The 18,796-nt window shown below is 39.6% G+C and overlaps 1 protein-coding gene across 1 annotated transcript in view; it reads left to right on the top strand.

Moving 5' to 3' along the window:
- PDZD8 (PDZ domain containing 8) overlaps positions 1-18,796 on the top strand; it is a 72,423-nt gene that overhangs the window by 16,476 nt on the left and 37,151 nt on the right. Inside the window, exon 2 of the mRNA XM_004001358.6 lies at positions 8,834-8,959. Within this exon, the coding sequence (XP_004001407.4) occupies positions 8,834-8,959 (126 nt within the window). The remainder of the gene's footprint in view (positions 1-8,833; positions 8,960-18,796) is intronic.

The raw sequence follows: 18,796 nt of genomic DNA, 5'->3' as shown, positions 1-18,796 counted from the left end.
TGGGGCATCACTGCTCTCCCCTGATTATTTTGAAAAAAATCTCTTGGAGTTGGCCTTGCATGATTCTTATTTTTGTGTTTCTTTTCGTGACACCTTCCCTCCTTGACAAAGCCTCGTCCAACCTTTACCTGAGTATTTCTAGAGATAGAAGGTATGCAGTGCATTGAGATAGCTGTGCCTTTTTTTTTTTTTTTTTTTTTTTTTTTTTTTTAACTAGCTCTAATTGTTAGGAAGTTTTCCCTTTTATTGAGTTGAAGACTTGAGCAGATTTATTACTTTGGCAAAGACACAGAGCCCATGCTGAAGTCAAGAGTAGATTTAGACCTCAGACTATTTTTATATTGGGTTTGTAGTAAACCCTTTTTCTCTAAAGATCACAGTGTTTGCAAACAGTTTTATTGCTGCCATGTGACAGAGATGTCACCAGCTGGCATTCAGGGTGCTTATAGAGCATTCTTGAAGAAACATCTTAGAGAAAAAACATATTTTAGACATTAAAAAAGATTCGGATCCACATATGAGAAGAAGGCTTGGCTTCTCTTGTAGGTGTAAAATTTAAATACTGTATATTTTTAAAATGTTACCAAAGTAATGTACATTTTTAAATTAAACATGTTTTTTTTTAACTTTTACTAAAATACAACTCACCACTTAAAATGTGCACTATTATAAAATTCATTTCAATGCATTTTTACAAAGTGAACAGAACAGCATTCAGAACAAGCAATAGAATATTACCAGCAACCAGGAAGTCCCTTGAATGCCACCCAGTCACTACCCTCCCCTCTCTCAGCGTAGCTCTCTTGACTTCTGTCACCATTGCTTTTGGGTTGGTTTTCTTTCTTTCTTTTTTTTTTTAAATCTGTTTTTGAACTTTATATAAATTGAACCATGCTGGGTGCACTCATCGTTTTTCTAGCTTCTTTATTTAGCTCAACAGTATGTTTGTGAAATTAATCCATGTTACTGTGCACGGATGTAGTTTGTTCATTATATTTGCTGTGGAGTATTCCACTGTGTGATTGTACTCAGTTTATCCCTTCTACTCGTGAGGGACCATTGGATAGCCCTGTTATGAATATTCTTACACATGTCTTGTGGTGACCGTTTGTGCACATTTCTGTTGGATGTATCTCGGAGTAGGTTTGCTGGGTCATGGGTTATGCATCTGTTCAGGTTTAATAAATATTGCCACAGAGTTTTCAAAGTAGTTACGATAGTCTACACTAGCAGTTTCACATCTTCAACATTTGGTATTGTCTTTTCATTTTAGTTAAAGTACATAATTTATTAAAACAATTTTTTTTAATTTTTTATTTATTTTTGAGACAGAGAGAGACAGAACATAAGCAGGGGAGAGGCAGAGAGAGAGGGAGACACAGAATCCGAAGCAGGCTCCAGGCTCTGAGCTGTCGGCACAGAGCCTGACGCGGGGCTCGAGCCCACAAACCAGGAGATCATGACCTGAGCCGAAGTCGGACGCTTAACCGACGGAGCCACCCAGGCGCCCCAAGTTAATGTACATAATTTAAAAATCAAATAAAAAAATCACATATGACAGGACTTAGTATGAAAGTCAGCAGTCACTTCCCTAAATCCTCTACTTTCCTAACAGAAGTCAGACTCTTCAGAATCAACCATTTGTAACTGTTTCTTTAACAAGTTTTAAGAGGTGCTGATTAAGAACACAGATTTGGGAGCCTGACTGCTTTGATTCTTATCTTGATTCTTACTGCTTACTAGCTGTATAACTTCTGTGTCTCCGTTTCCTCATCTACAAAATGAGAATTCATTAGATCTCATAGAATTATTAAGAATTAATCATTGTAATGCTTGTGATACAGTAAGCACTTGGTAAAGTTAGCTATGCTAATTAATCATGGCGTTACCTCTTTATTGCTCAGCAATGTCCCATTGCTGTTCTTGATTTAACAACGTCAGACACTGTCTGTTGATTGACTTCCTTCTGAGGTAGGTGAGGATTTACCTAGGTGACGGCCTCTTGCATCTTCCCTTCTGCCTTTTCCTGATTTAGCTATATCACTCTTTGCAGTTCATGCATTGAACTGCATCCTTATTTGTACATAATCAATAACATTTATGTTCTGTTCAGAATTCTCTTCCTTGACCGGTCTATTACGTTGTTACTACGTCTGCATAATTTTTCTTTATTGTAGAGCTACCTGATATGCAGCTTTATGTTTCCTTCTCTGTATTCCAATTTCAAAATCTTTGTGCCATTCAAAACAATATGTCCCTACAGTCAAGTTTGAATTTTTTTTTTTTACCTAATTGCCTTAACCAAATTTTCAAGATTTAACTGAAAAATTAACCTCTCCCTTCTCCTTCCTTCTGCCTATCTTATTCATTCCCCTTATTTCCTAGAGATCTTCTCGGAGCCTTCATCACCCATTTCAAACCAGGCTTGTCTCTTGGCTTGCCACACACCTGTCATCTGGGTTTAGGAGATCATTGCTTTCTGGCCTTGGATCAACTCTTCTCTGGATCGCTTCTTTCTTGGTTTATGCCCTCATTTTGCTGGCATTTATTTTCATGTAACTTTTTATTTTTTTTTTTTATTTTTTTTTTAACGTTTTTATTTATTTTTGGGACAGAGAGAGACAGAGCATGAATGGGGTAGGGGCACAGAGAGAGGGAGACACAGAATCGGAAACAGGCTCCAGGCTCCGAGCCATCAGCCCAGAGCCTGACACGGGGCTCGAACTCCCGGACCGCGAGATCGTGACCTGGCTGAAGTCGGACGCTCAACCGACTGCGCCACCCAGGCGCCCCTTCATGTAACTTTTTAATAAAGGATGCAGTCTCCAGCAGTCTCTTTGTTTTCTTCTGTACCTGTTTCCTCATCTGTGTGAAATGCAGAAATGATTTGCAGACTGTGCTTCCCCGTGTTACTTTGTGGATCAAGCACAGTAATATACGTGAAACCGTGAGCGTCCTTGCCGGGTACCTTCAGGCCAGGTTTAGTGTGTTATTCCAGCAGAAAACTGGGTGGTAATCAGATCAACCTCAGGGACTACAGACCAGGCTCTGGAGTTAACATTTGCATTCTGTTGTGGACTGAATTGTTTCCCCCAGAATTGGTATGTTGAAGCCCTAACCCTCAGCGCAGCGGTATTTGAGGTGGGGCCCTTAAGGAGGTAATTAAGGTCCTTAAGTGAGGTCATAAGGATGGAACTCTAATCCAGTAGGACCAGTGTCTTTATAAGAAAAGGAATGAACGTCAGGAGTGGGTGTGCAGAGAGAAAAGCCATGAGAGATTACAGCAAGAAGGTGCCTGTCTGCAAGCCAAGGAGAGAGGCTCACTAGAAACCAAACCTCCTGTCGCCTTAGTGGTGGACTTCAGCCTCCAGAACTAGGAGAAAATACATTTCTGTTTTTAAGCCACCCATGTGGTATTCTGTTTGGGCAGCCCTAGCAGGCTAATGCCGGTTTTGGCTTCAGTGTGTAGGATGTATGAGGCCTCTACGGCTGTTGCTTTATGTACAGTGTGCTAATGCCTTGTTTGGGGGCTGTTGTAAGTATTAGGTGAGCAAATAAATGCTTTGAGTCAGTACCTGATATAGTGACTATTCAATAAATCTTTGTTTTTCATAAGCCTTAAAAGTGGCTCTAAGTTTTTTTAACAGAGGTGTGTCGTTTATGGTTTTATTTCTTATTTAAACACCAAACATTTACATATCAAAGCAATGACAAAAGAAATTATTTCTGGGTAAACTGGGTTGGGATTTTTCTTTTTCTTTTTTCTTTTTTTAATTTTTTGTTTTATGTTTGTTCATTTTTCAAAGACAGAGACAGAGCACAAGCAGGCGTGGGGCGGAGAGAGAGGGGGACACAGAATCCGAAGCAGGCTCCAGGCTCCGAGCTGTCAGCACAGAGCCCGACACGGGGCTCAAACTCACAAACCACGAGATCATGACCTGAGCCAAAGTCGGACATTCAACCGACTGAGCCACCCAGGCGCCTCCTGGGTTGGGATTTTTCTTAACAGCTTTATTCAGATATAATTCATATTCCATAAACTTACGTTTTTAAAGCTTCCATTCCAGTGACTTTTAGTATATTCACAGATATGTACGACCATCACCACAGTCCATTTTAGAAGTTTTATCACCACAAAAAAGAAAACCCCGTACCCTTCAGCTATCCTTCTCCTAACCCCCCTACCACCCCAACCCTAAATATGAATGTACTTTCTGCCTCTATAGATTTCCCTGTTCTGGATTTTTATATGAATGGAATCATATAATTTGTGGCTTTGGGGCTTACTGGCTGCCTCTGTTATTTGTTTGTTTTTTTCCATTCCCCTCTTTCCTCCTCTCTTCTCTCTTTCCCTTCCTTTGTCACTCCCATTACGTGTGTTGGTGTGCTTAATGGTCTCCTAGATTTCTCTAAGACTGAGTTCATTGTTGTTATTTTTCCTGGCTGTTCTTTGGCTTGTGTAGCTTCTGTTGCTCTATCTTCAAATTCATTAAGTCTTTTCTTCTGTCAGTTCATATTTATGGTTGAGAACCCTTTTGGTGGTGAAATCTTTTTTTTCTTTTTCTTTTTCTTTCTTTTTGTTCTTTTCCTTTTTTTTCTTTTAGTGAGAGAGCAAGAATCTCAAGCAGGCTCCATGCTGTAGGGTTCCATCCCACAGCCCTTGGTTGGGATCATGACCAGAGCCAAAATCAAGAGTCAGATGCTCGACCAACTAGGCCACCCAGGTTTAGTGCGTTACTCCAGCAGAAAACTGGGTGGTAATCAAATCAACCTCAGGGGCTACAGACCAGGCTCTGCAGTTACATTTCAGGTGCCCTGAAATTTTTTATTTCCATTTTTAGTTTTCAACCCCAGAATTCCCACTTAGTTCTTTTTTTAATGTAACTCCTATATTTTTTATTGATAGTCTCTATTTGGTGTGACATTGTCATAATACCTCCCTTTACTGCTTTAATCATGCTGTTAAAAATGTCTTGTGAACATATTTCTAATGGCTCTTTTGAAGTCTTTCTGTTCAGTCCAGCACCTGGTCATTCTTCCTGGCGGTTTGTGTTGCCTGTTCTGCTTCAGGGGTCATGCTTTCTCGATTCTTTGCAAGCTTCACAATTTTGGTTGGAAATCAGATATTTAGATAATCTATTGTAGCAGCTTTGAGCACCGGTCCCCCTCTCCCAGGGCTTATTGTTTGTTTTTTTAGTGATTGCCTGGGTTCTTTTAGTGCCATCTACCCCTCACCCTGCCGTTTTCAACAGCGCCCCGGGGGCACATATTGTTCCACCAACGAATCCAGTCACATTGTGGCTTCTTTCAAGGAATAATTTTTGAGATCAGCGTTTGGTACTTGTTCTGACCTCAGAAGAGATCCTCCCCCCTGTCTTATTTCCTGTGACCAGGGCAGCCTTTATTTAGGCTGCGTCTTCGTTAAATCCGTGAATCTCCCGGCTGCCTTTCGTCACCACCTCCCTCGTTCTTGAGAGCACACGTAGGGTTTGAGCTTCTCCATATTCTTTGGTGTATGAAGTTAGCACCTCGGGAAGAGGTTAGGAGCTTTTTTAAAGCCCGCCTTTCCCTTTCCTACCCCTTAGCAAAATCTTTTGAGCCAGGGCACTGGCGCTGGGGCTGGGGACAACGGCCGGCTTCTCCCTGAGTGCCACTCCCACTCCAGAAGCTGGGTGCGAGGGGGCTCAGGGGTGGCAGCAGCCTGTCCCCTCTGGGCACAGAACCATTGTGTCCTGGGGCAGAGCGAGGACGATGAGGGCTCCGGTGCGCTCCGTGCCCAGGGTGAAGTCTCCGGCCCACAGATCGGGGCCTTTCAAGGAAGGGAGCTCCCATCTCTCGACTGGCCTGGCACTTAGCCTCAGTGCAGGGCAGCGGGGGACTGGATGCGAAACACTGCCGCCCTCCTCTCCCTCTCCCTCTCCCTCTCCCTCCCTCCCTCTCCCCCTCTCCTCCCCCCCCCCCCCCCGGAGAAAGGCCTCAGGAGTGGAAGTGAGACCGCATGTGCCCAGCTACAAGCGGTCTGGAGGTCTGGAGACGCATCTCTTCCTTGCTCAGCCTGCTGGGGTGGGGGTGGGGTGGCCCGTCTTGGTTTAGACACCACACACTCTCACTTTTCTTAACCAAATTTTCTAGTCAAGAAAATTGATGAATAGAAGTTCTTCCCTTTGCTGTTTACCATTAGGGCCATTTCCGAGGCTTGAAGTGTTTTGTTTCTGTGTCTATGTTAATGACTTGCATCAGTTTTATTGCAGAGTGGGTCAGTGGATCTCTTTTGCTGTCATTTTATTTTTTTAATTTAATTAATTTAATGTAATGTTTGAGAGAGAGCGTGTGTGTGCACACAAGCAGGGAAGGGGCAGAAGGAGAGGGAGAGAGAATCTTAAGCAGGCTCTGGTGGGGGCAGGGGCAGGGGGTGGGGGGTGGGCTTGATCTCATGACTGACGCAGAGTGAGATCACCACCTGACTCGAAATCTAGAGGCCAATGCTTAACCGACTGAGTCACCCAGGTACCCCCCCACCCCCACCCGTGCTGTCATCTTAGAAGTTGATCTTTCTGGGTTGGTTTTTTAAGGCTTCTACAGGAGGAAGTACAGGTAGCTTGTTCAGGGAACTTGAGTGAGAAAACAGTGACATGTTTGATAGGCTAACAGAAGAAAGGCTAATGAATCCTGAGGAAGGATAGTGCGGTTGGATGGGAAGATAAAACTAAGGGGTAGAAGTAGCCTGCTTTGCTGTTTGGATTTCTTTATTGGTTTGAGATACTTAAAGGCTTAGACTTCAAATTTTTGAAAACAGTGTCCTTAGAGAATGCAAATGTGTGGATTTATTAGCTTGGTGAACAAATAGCTTTATCCCAGTGTTTAGTGTATTATTTTTAAATGGAATACATTTTTTCTGATTTTAATGTCCTTTTGTGCATAAATACTTTTAGCAAATGCTGCTAGAAGCATTAATAAACCAAATTAGATTTTATTCCATAGAACATTGAAGTCACACACCTGTGGGAAAATATTCTTGCTGAATTGTAAGTTTATACATGACAAGAAAAGTTGATTCGTAGAGCAGCTTTGATTTAGCTGCATTATTATATTCAAAGTTGGTTGTGTATATAGTATAGTGATCTTTGTAATGTTTCACAGAGTGACAGTCACATGTTCTACAGGAGCCGTGAGGTTTATGTGTTAAAAGCACTCAGCTACAACATTGTATTAGCATGATGAATTTAGTTCCTAATTTTTTTTTTCCTTTCAAAAATTTGGTGCGAGTTTGAACCAAATGACTTCAAATGCAAATTAAGGAGCTGAAGAGGACTTTCTGTTTCCCATCTAGTTCAGAAGCAGGAGAAAAACTCAGGACATTGTGTATCTATCTGTCCCTAAAAAGATTTTCCTTTAATCCTTTTCACGGGGAAACCATAAAACAGTGTTTCTCCCCCTATGTCAATATCTTCCCGTATGAACTATAGTAGGCTATTATTTTCTAAATGTTTATTTCATTTTTAGCATTGGATTTTTATAAATAAGCTCAACACATACTTGAGTCCTGATGGTGTGCATGAAGGGTACAAACAGTCGTGAGCGTGTCACATTTGAGATTTCAAAGCATAAATGCACAGCAATTTAAGTGACTGCAAAATAAAGAGTGAAAGCAGTGCGTGTGCTCTGCTGTGATCTAGGACCTGAAGCCGATTATGGAAAGTGTTTAGGATTTGTCTAGGCTTGCAGAAGTAGGGAAAACATCCAGTTGGTTCGAAAGACCTGAGAGCTGGAATATGCATGGTATCTTCTGGGTACTTGAGGTGACTGCACTTCCTAGAAAGGAAGGTTTCTAATAGCGAAAAATGCCACTGGGAAAATGAATTGTGGTGGACCCTGAATGTGAGAAACCAAGGACTTTTGACTGTCTTTTTTGTGTGAGGTTAGTGAGAAGCACTGAAGTTTGAAGCAGACAAATGCTGGGTCCAGTAACAGTGTATAAGGGGAATTGAAAACTATACACTCCCGAGCCCAATTTTCTCTCATTTTCTTTGTCCTTTGCTTTAATGGAAGAGTATGAATTGTGTTTCAAATTAAAGATTTCAAAGGCTACAGTTCATAACTCAGCACAAGCTTCTCCGTGAAAACCAAAGTGTTAAACAATAAGCACATAGGACAAGCCTGAATTATTCATAGGTAACCGAAGTGTTATGTAATTTGGGCTTTGATGGAATCATGCTAGCTTGAATCCTGGTACTGCCACCCACCATGTGACATTGAACAAATCCTTTAACCTGTGAGGCTCGCTGTTCTCATCTGGGGAGGGAAGCTAGTCTATCAGGCCTCTCAGTGTTGTGAGCTTGGAAAGCTTTAGCACACTGTCTGGCAAATAGTAAACGATTCTGATGCTATCCTTGCCGTCACTGATTGTTGTTGATGTCGTTGTGATGAGTAATCATTATCATGTGCTAATTACTATCAATTGTATTGTTTCCATGAAAAATGCATTCTGAATTTTGATCTTGTGCCGTAGGGACACTCTTCCATCTAGTCCAGAAAGAATCGCTCTCCTGCCCCACCCAAGTTTTAGGGCCTAATGGGGATCTTCAGATTTTCCCGTTCTTTTTTCTAAGTGTCCTGCCTTGTCACCGAGAGCGTGCCAAAAACCCAGGGGGTCTGGGTGCCACAGAGAAGGTACCATCTGCTGCCAGTTGAGTGTGATAAGCTTTGGATTTATGGGGAACGTGCAGTTTAGGTTCTCGTTTTGTGTTGTTTTCCTGCAGATAGGTTTTGTTATTATGCGTTAAGCTGTGGTGTTTCTTGTTCAAAAATTTAGACTTCTCTTTACTTTTCTCAGGTTTAAGCCGTTTTTTCCATTCCAAACCTTGCAAGGATTTGAAGAAGATGAAGAAGAACATATCCATATACAACAGTGGGCGCTTACCGAAGGCCGTCTCAAAGTTACATTGTTAGAATGTAGCAGGTATGTTCTTTGTTCCCTCATTGCTACATTATGGGAAAGTGCGGTGAAAATTTATGCAAGCACATTTGTGTTTGTTCCCCCATTGTGTTCATTTATGTATGAACTGTAATTCTTTGACCATGAATTTCATAAAACTAGTCCTTTCCAGCTTGCAAAAAATTTAAACCATATTTTAGAAAGTATTCTAATGGAGAGGATCATTTATTCTTCAGTAAACTTTAGATGCTTGATGCTCTGTTGGCATATTTCTAACTTCCTATTGGAGAGTTGTTATATGTATAACATATATAGTAAATGTTACATAGTATAACATTTTTGAGATTTGTTTGTGATCATTGGAAATACCCTGAAAAGTTGCAAAACCAGACTTAGAAACCCCTGTGATTCTTTTTTTTTTTTTTTAATTTTTTTTTTTTCAACGTTTATTTATTTTTGGGACAGAGAGAGACAGAGCATGAACGGGGGAGGGGCAGAGAGAGAGGGAGACACAGAATCGGAAACAGGCTCCAGGCTCTGAGCCATCAGCCCAGAGCCCGACGCGGGGCTCGAACTCCCGCACCGCGAGATGGTGACCTGGCTGAAGTCGGATCCTTAACCGACTGCGCCATCCAGGCGCCCCGAAACCCCTGTGATTCTTAAAATTTTAGAGCTGAAAGGCATCTCGGAAATAATCTTGCCCAGCCTTTTTTTTTTTTTTTTTACTTTCCCAGCCCCATAAGTCTTAGCTATGTTCATATCCTGCTTAAACTACTTACTACGCTAACATCCTTACTTTTTTCCTCATGCTGGTTACCTGTGTAACCACCAGAATGAGCTTTTTAAAATGCAAATCTTCCTGTCACTTTTCTACTTCAAATTGTTTAAGGGCTTCCCTGTTACTCTTAGAATGTAGACGCAAATCCTCGCTATGGCCCACGTGCCCCTCTTGCCTCTCTAGCTTCTTTTTCCTCCCAGCCCCTCACTCCTAGTGCCTCAGCCACATAGGCCTTTCTCAGGAAAGAGTTTGGCAAATGTTTTCTCTCAAGGGCCACATAGTAAATAGTTTAGGCTTTATGATTCACGTGGTCTGTGTGGCATCTACTCAGCTCGGCCTTGTAATATGAAAGCAATCATAGAAAACAGGTAAACGGATGGACGTGGTATGGCTGTGTCTCCATAAAGGTCTACATAGGAATTTCATAATTTTCGTGTATCATGACCTACTCCTCTTTTGATTTTTTTTTTTTCCAATCATTTAAAAATGTGAAAACCGTTGGTAGTTTATAGGCAACACAAAAACAAGCAGGGGGCTGGATTTGGCCCATGGATCATAGTTCACTATTCCCTGCCATAGATATTTTAAAGAACCAAGCTTCCTGTGTTCACAGCCCACTCTATTCCAGGCCGATGGCCTTACCCCATGTTCTGCTCCCGGAAACCAGTCTTCCTTGCTGCATTTCTGTGACACTTGTTTGTACTACTTATTGGGTACTTATCACTTCTATTTTTATTTCCAGCCCATAATAAAAACAAATGCCTGAGTACACAGTTCTGTTTTGTACCCAGTGTATTTGTGTCCTTGCTGATAGGTTAATTTTTAATATACTAGTAATATGCTAAACTTTGTGTTTTTTTTACCTTGGAATGATTCAGTATTGTACGTCATTATGTCAGAAAGTCTGGTTGCAGAGGATTTTTTTTAATCATAGAAGGACTATAAATATGCTGTCGATTTTATAAAAGGGACTGCATCGTGTGGTAAAATGACACGTACATAAAAACACAGCTCTGCACAAGTCTGAGTTTTAAGTGGCTAAACTAATATGGTATAGTATATTAAATACTAAATACCTGTGAATATTAAATACCTAATTAAGATTTGGGCTTCTTCTAACGTCTGGAAGGACATTTTTCAAGTGGTCTGTGTCTAAAGAAGTTTTGGCCTGACGTTCCTTTTTTTCTTTCAGTGAATTTTCTTGTACATTTACATTTCTTATAGATTCAGAATCATAACATTGGATTACTTTTTCCAAAATAATCATAGCAACTTTCAAACATTTGAAGAGCAGTTTTGGACAAAATTTCGTGCTTCTCCTGTATCTGCCTACTCATCTACCCATCCCCAGACCTGCAAAGATAGCCTCGAAGAAGATTTATTATTCGTTTATTCAACATACATTTGTTTAATATGATGTAGATGAGGTGTAATAAAGAGATACTGTGCTAGGAATTTTTATGTATATATTTATTTTTAAAGTTTGTTTTGAGAGAGACAGTGCAAGCCAAGGAGGGGCAGAGAGAGTCCTGTAAATTCTCTTTTTTAATGTTTTTATTGTTGAGACAGACAGAGGGCACGCGCCTGCGTGGGGGGGGGGGGGGGGTGGGCAGAAAGAAATGGAGAGAGAGAATCCCTGACACGGGATTCGAACTCACAAACCAGGAGATTAAGACCTGAGCTGAAGTCAGGAGCCTGATACTTAACTGACTGAGCCACACTGGCACCCCTGAATTTTATTACTTTAAAAGTTTTAGGTCTCACACTGTAAAGGGAAGTTCTTTTCAAATTATCTGAAACACAGTTTTGAATTTCCCAGGTAAAACGTTGGGGGCAGAAACACAACTTTGTAAAAATTGGTTCTAACACTTTTTGTCAGAGTTTAAAAAAAACAGTCATTCTGAATTTTTTTGCACTAACGCTGACTTTCAAACCACAGATGAACTAAATTGCTGTATTCGTAGCACTATTGGAAGACTAAATTATTTCCAGTTAGTGTTGCAGTCATATTACGAATTTTTAGGTTTATAATTTATTTTATAAATTCCATCTTAAAGGATTTGAGATATTTTGCAAACAAAATATAGGCCCATGTGCATTTAAATAGAAGATAAATTATATCTAAAACAACTGTATAGAGAAGAAAAGCTCAGGTTTCCGGCAGCAAAGGAAACTTGATGGACTACTTAGCTCTTATTTCGTGGTATACTGTGCATGTTTTTCGGGGGAAAAGAAATTCTGGCACTCAAGTCTGGAGGGATTTGTCATATACATCTTTGTGTTAAGACAATGATGTAATGGATACATTTTCTTTTCTTTGGCTGGTTTTATCAACCAGTTAGTCACATTTTAAACAAACTAAGATTATAGTTGGTGAAGGCAAAACTATGAAGTTTTGGTGTGTGAGAGCTCTGTACTCCAAAGTAGTATATTTAGGATAACCTGTCCCTAATTATAGATCGAAGGAGATTCTAATTAAGGTCAGTTCTTCACTGAGTCACACTGAGTCTGTGTTTTGTCAGCAGCTTCTAAAGTGTTGTTTTGGTTTACTGGGTTCCAAAAATACATCATTTAAAATTTTTTCAAGTGTTAACACAAAGAAAACCACAGCAGTTGACATTCTGCTCTATACCAAGAGTCTTCCCTTATTTCCCAATTAACTATTACCAGCATGGATTCATGGATTCCTGTTTCTTTCTTTACTGTCCTTCATTATTTTGGTGCTTAAATTGTCCTCTGTGGCCTCTAGGAGCCCCTCAGACTGACTGCTGTATGCTGCCTATAACATAATCCTGTCTTTTTTCTTCTTCCTCTTCTTTTTTTTTTTAAGGCCTTTATCACTTTGTGGTATAACAGCTCTTCTAGGTTCATTTTGTTTCTTCTCTGTCACAGTCCTGGAATCAGCTGTTTTTCCAAAGAGCCCTAGTTTCCTTTAGTAGAAAATGATAACTAAAAAATCAAGATCTGGGTGTTGGATGTATTCATTGCTACTCATATATAACCAGAAGCCCCTTTAGCAGACAGTTAGGAAATACATATGTGTGTAGACACTTACACGTATATAATACATACAACACATACGTAATTTAGAAATCATGAATTCACCCAGTTCTAGTACTTCCAATTCCAGTTCATTCTCACAGGGCTTTCCTTGTATTAGTTCTTATCCCTTTCGTATTTTTGTCCCTTGAGCCCTGGCTCCCAATAACATCAACAATTTACTCATTTGCTTAATTCTTTAATGCATCTGAGATAGTTTCAGAATTGCTTTGTCCGTACAAAAAGAATTCAGGATTTATTTGCAGTTCTCCCCTACTTTACCCAAGATTAAGGGCATCTGGTCAAGTACTGTATTCATAAATTAGGTTAGTTTTCCCCCTTCAATGTATTATGTTATTCATTTGAAATATGGTTGGGCTTATTTTGTTGTTGTTTGCTTTCGGTTTCAGTCTCCCTCCCTCACACCGCTGCCTTTCCATCCTTATTGATTCTCATTTTAATACGTATAGCATTCACATGCTTCCAAAATTCAAAACTATACAAAAACATATACAGATAGTCCTTACTCAGCATGGAACTGTATTAACCAAAACCTTGCATATCAGAACAGTGGAAAGTGGGGACACTGTTCTCACATGCAGTAACTCAAAGTAAGGACTGCCTGTGTGTATAGTCATTCAGATCTTCTGTATCTTTCCTGATTTTTTTGGTCTAGTTCTATCAATTACTGAGTGAAAAGTGTATTTAAATTTTCAACCATGACTATGAATTTCTCTCTTTTTTGTAGTTTCATTATTAGATGCATAAGTCTTCTTGATATATTGACCCTTTTACCATTGTGAAGGGCCCCTTTTTGTCTCACAGTATTTCTTGTCTTGATACTTACTTTGTTTAATACTGATAAACCTGCTACAGTTTTCTTATGTTTATTGTTTGCATGGTTTCTATGTTTTTTTCTATAATCTTTTACTTTAAGTCTTTTTGTGTCTTTATATTTAAATATATATTACAAACGGTTCTTTTATGTGTAGTCTGACCATCTCTGCCTTTTCTTTGGAGTATTTAGTTCATTTTTGCTTAATGTAATAAGTTGTATTTCGGTCTGTCATTTTGTCCTTTAGTTTTTCTCTCATCTGTTGGTTTGGTTGGTTTCTTTTGGTTTTTTGTTTTTTGGCTTTTTTTGCTCCTCTGCCCCTTCTTTCTATTTTTCCTGTTTTATGAATCACATATTTTTAGAATTTAGACTTGACGTAGACCTTCAGTTGTCAAAAAACACAGTATCTATAGAAAGCACAATAAAGTGAAGCATTATTATGAAAGGAGATATGCTTGTATTAGGGGAGGCAGCTTCAAGGTGACATTTTGATGTCCATGTTGTATAGTAAAATGTTTAGTTCTTCTGTAGAGAAGGCTGTTAACATTATGGAATTTGAAATTCAGTCTGTTTGAGAAGTTACAACCACAAAGTATTTCTAGCTTGCATTGATTGTCAATCTTTTCATTTAGGTTAGTATTGTTTGATTCTGTTCACTTGGTTATTTTTTACTCTAGTGTTAACTGGTTTTTGTTTGTTTTAATTTTTTAATATTTATTTATATTTGAGAGAGAAAGAGCATGTGAGTGGGGAAGGGGCAGAGAGACAGAGACAAAATCTGAAGTAGGCTCCAGGGTCTGAACTGCCAGCTGTCAGCACAGAGCCTGATGTGGGGCTCGAACTCATGAGCAGTGAGATCATGACCTGAGCCACCCAGGTACGCCAAGTGTTAAAACTGTTTCTTGGTTTTTGGTTTTTTAAAATCTTTCTAGGGCGGCTGGGTGGCTTAGTCAGTTAAGCTTCCTACTTTGGCTCAGGTCATGATCTCATGGTTTGTGGATTCGAGCCTCGTGTCAGGCTCTGTGCTGACAGCTCAGAGTCTGGAGCCTGCTTTGGATTTATTCTCTCTCTCTCTCTCTCTCTCTCTCTCTCTCTCTCTCTCCCTCTCTCTCTCTCTGCCTCTGCCCCACTCATGCTCTCTCTTTCTCTCTCTCAAAATAAAGATTCTCTCTTGAAAAAAAATCTTTCTGAAACAGATAAGTCTAAGTATTAACTTTATTTCCTAAGTAGTTGATAAATGGGTGTTGTTATATTATCTGCATTTACTTGTTTGACATTTTATCTCTTTTAAAAAGGGAAAATATGTAGCTAAATTTGAAGATACTTTTTGGAACATGACTCTGCAAATACTTATTAATAGCATTTATTATCTGTAATATATATAGTAGACACTTTGCATTCATTATTTCCAACTCTCGGATATCTTTACAGGAGTACTATTATTCTATCTACTTTCTAGATGATTAAGATCTATAGGTTACTTGCCCATCACATCCTGGCTAGAATTGGAATCTAAGTTTGTCTGACTCCAAAATCCCTCATTCTTTCTATTTTCTTTATAACTTAAAAAAAAAAAAAATCTTACCAAGGAAAACTGGTTCTGAAATTCTTCATGTTATGTTAGAAGTATACAAAGTTTCGATTTGAGGGCAAGTCATTATTTTTTAAATGTTACCTTTTTAAGAAGATGGTGGGACAGAATTGTGTACTAATAATGACGTATCATTTAGATGAAGGCTGAAATCTTTTCCTTCATGGGAGGAGAGATCAGAAGAAATTAGCTCAAATATGAGAATTTAAATTTGTGTAAGTGGCTGTTGAAAAATGGAAAGAATTTCTTGGAACTGTTGCTGAATATGATTCCTAGAGGTCTTTAAAGCTGTATACGTCTGTAACTATAAAGGTCTGTGAATTTGACATAACCCCACCAAATGAATCCGATTCCTATAGAGATCTTGAGACTATCCCTGTGTTTATTAGCTGCTAAAGTTCCTCTAGGGAGAAAAGAAAAAAAATCTTAGTTTCTGTACATTTCTCTAGGGTAGAGTTAAATAATCCTCCCTATAATTAGGTTGCTTTTAACTAGAAGCAGACTTTCCAGAAGATTCCAGATTTGGAATTTATCTGTCCTGTGTTTCTTTTCTTCCCCCACCTCCTCTTCCCTAAGGTTATTGTATCAGAAAATAGTACTGTTTCTTTTGTAACTGTATATATTTGCTGCTGTTTCATACAGCAAACATAGCTATTTTATTTCCTCTGATGTCTGAATTATAAAGGAATTTAAGAAAATTAAATAGGAACTAGCTGACCTAAAACCAAAACTCTGGTTTCAAAGGCCAAACTCCAGAATGCTTTAAATGTGATGTTGGGTATGCTCTTTACTTATATATGATACCGTCATCAAAACTGAAGTGAACTGTGAAATGAACTGTGGTCAGAAAACAGAATTCAAAACAAGATCATGTCTTTGAATTTTCCCTCTCTTTGTACCATTATGCCATAACTGTCAATCACTGCTTCTAATATTTTTTTATTTAGAGAAAAACATTTTCCCCCTTTTTTCTGTCAAAATTTCTTGAATTCATTAATCTCACATTTATGTGGCCCAGACTTTCACTCGCTGTGTGATCTCGGGTAAATTACCCAACTTCTCTGTGCCTCAGTTTTTTAATCTGTAAATTAGGGTAATAATAGTGCCTGTTTCATAGAGTAATTGTGAAAACGGAGTGAAATAATAAATGTAGAAGCTTTTAGCCCTGCCCGGCAGTAATCGTTAGCTGCCACCACTGCTCCCAGTTCTTCTGTCGCTGATGCCTTCACTTTGTGTCCACACTGCGGTGAATACAGAAAAGTGGGAAGTCCAGTGCCCCCGAACTCTTGAAACTTGAAATGTAGGTGGGGCTAGCAGACAAATACATAAACAAGCCAACTGCACAAGGCTGTCTTACTTGAAAGGAGGCTTAGCGAATAAGTACTATAGAAATTTAGTGCAAGGAGAAAGTATTTTGGAGCTGAAAGTGCTATGGAAAACTTCGTGGATAAGAGGTGTGTCTTCCAAGATGGGCAGACAGACCGGTGGTGGATTTGAGTAGCAGCTAATATGATAATGTAGGCAGAAAAAGAGCCAATACGACAAAAGTGAGAATTTGTAAAGTATTTTCAGGACCTGAGTGAAATACAGATGTTTACGTGAAAAATCAGAGCCAGATTCACTAGCAGAGTAAGTCCAAGGCAGTTATCCTTTAATCAGAGGGCAGTTACGGAAGGTGTCTGAAAGTGACATTAAGAAGTGCTGTGTTGGGGCGCCTGGGTGGCGCAGTCGGTTAAGCGTCCGACTTCAGCCAGGTCACGATCTCGCGGTCCGTGAGTTCGAGCCCCGCGTCGGGCTCTGGGCTGATGGCTCGGAGCCTGGAGCCTGTTTCCGATTCTGTGTCTCCCTCTCTCTCTGCCCCTCCCCCGTTCATGTTCTGTCTCTCTCTGTCCCAAAAATAAATAAACGTTGAAAAAAAAAATTAAAAAAAAAAAAAAAAGAAGTGCTGTGTTAAGAAGATTGCTGTTTATAAGGCAGATTGCAGAGAGAAAGAGGGAGGTTGAAGCCCCAGAGACTAAGTAGTGTTCTAGGTTAAAGGTGATGAGGTACACACTTGAAAGATCTGTATCTGTAGGGACAGAAAGAGAAGCACAAATAGAATAACTAGGACAGGGTTTCTTGAGTGGCTGAATATGTGGATTCAGGCGGGGGAGGCAAAGGACTGTTAAGGATTATGGTATCATTGACTTTGATTTGGTCATCAAGTATTGATTATTTTTTGGACATCGGAGGTTATAAACAACAAGACCTAGCTTCTGCCTTTCAGGACAAGTGGGAGTAATCGATGTGTTTGTTTCAGAGGGTGATGAATGCGACTTTATATATCTTTAGCAGTAGGGCATGGTTAGATTTCCCTGTAGAAAAGTGTCCTGTAAACTTGGGGTTGTAGAAGCAAAACAGGAGAAGAACAAGGACTAGACATTAGATTTGGAAGTCTTTGTCACAGACAGGAGAGTTGAGTTCTAAGTAGGATGGTTTTGTCGGGAAGTGAGGAGGTAGTAAAGGCAGGTAAGCACATATAGGAGGAGGTCAGCTAAGTTTGATTCTTTTCACAACCTGTGAGTTCATATTTGACTCCCTATCAGTGCAAGACTCTTTTCAAATTAAGCTTAATCATTTAAAAAAAAAAATGGGGGGGGGGTGCCTGGGTGGCTCAGTCAGTTAAGCGTCTGACTTCAGCTCAGGTCATGATCTCATGGTTTATGAGTTCGAGCCCCACATCAGGCTCTGTGCTGACAGCTCAGAGCCTGGAGCCTGCTGCAGATCCTGTGTCTCCCTAGCTCTCTGCCCCTCCCCCGCTCACGCTCGCGTGCGCGCGCTCTCTCTCTCTCTCTCTCTCTCTCTCTCTCTCTCTCTCTCTCAAAACTGAATAAACAGTAAAAAAAAAAAAATTAAAAAAAATTTTTGTTTGTTTTTCACTTTTGCTGTAAAAATGAGGTTCTTATAGAAGGACGCATTAGGAATTACTTTTCTTTTGGTTTTGAGTGCTGTAAATTCTCTTTTTCGATAGGTGGTGTTTGTGTTTATATTTAACATGAGGTTGCAGTATACCTTTGCCTTTAAAAAAAAATAAACATTTTGAACTTGGAAAGAGCTTTCATAGAGCTAATAATAGTTCTTTAAGGGGACAGAGGGGTCTAGAGGCAGTTTCCTTTGCCATTTTGTTCAGCAATATGGACTCTTCCTTCCCCCTTTCCAAGTAGTATAGTAAAAAGTTTTTGTACCGTTTATTCCTTATTCAGCATCTATTGAGTGTTCATTTGACTCAAAATATGCATTAGCCAGTGATTGTTACTACTTATTTCTGGTGATTATATAATTTGAATGGAAAGCCTTTGTTTAACTCAAGATTGAATTGTATATGCATAGGGATGTAGAATGAAAATTGTTTTAGTGTTTTTTAAATGTTCTGCTTAAACGAAAGCAAATGCTTTCTACATTCACCTAACTTGGCTGGTACTTGTGTTTCCAGTAATTTCCAGGAAAATTTCCAGGATTTCTAGGAAATCCTTCCTGGCATTGCTCCAGAAATTTACAAGTTTTTCCAAATCTCAAGAGATACCAGTCAAGAAATCAGGAAAATGGGGGAAAACGTTAAGCTTAACATTCAACATAGAG

The sequence above is a fragment of the Felis catus genome, chromosome D2, assembly GCF_018350175.1.
Source record: "Felis catus isolate Fca126 chromosome D2, F.catus_Fca126_mat1.0, whole genome shotgun sequence".
NCBI lineage: Eukaryota > Metazoa > Chordata > Mammalia > Carnivora > Felidae > Felis > Felis catus.
The sequence above is the reverse complement of the archived record's forward strand: the minus strand, read 5'-3'. Positions and strand labels throughout refer to the sequence as shown.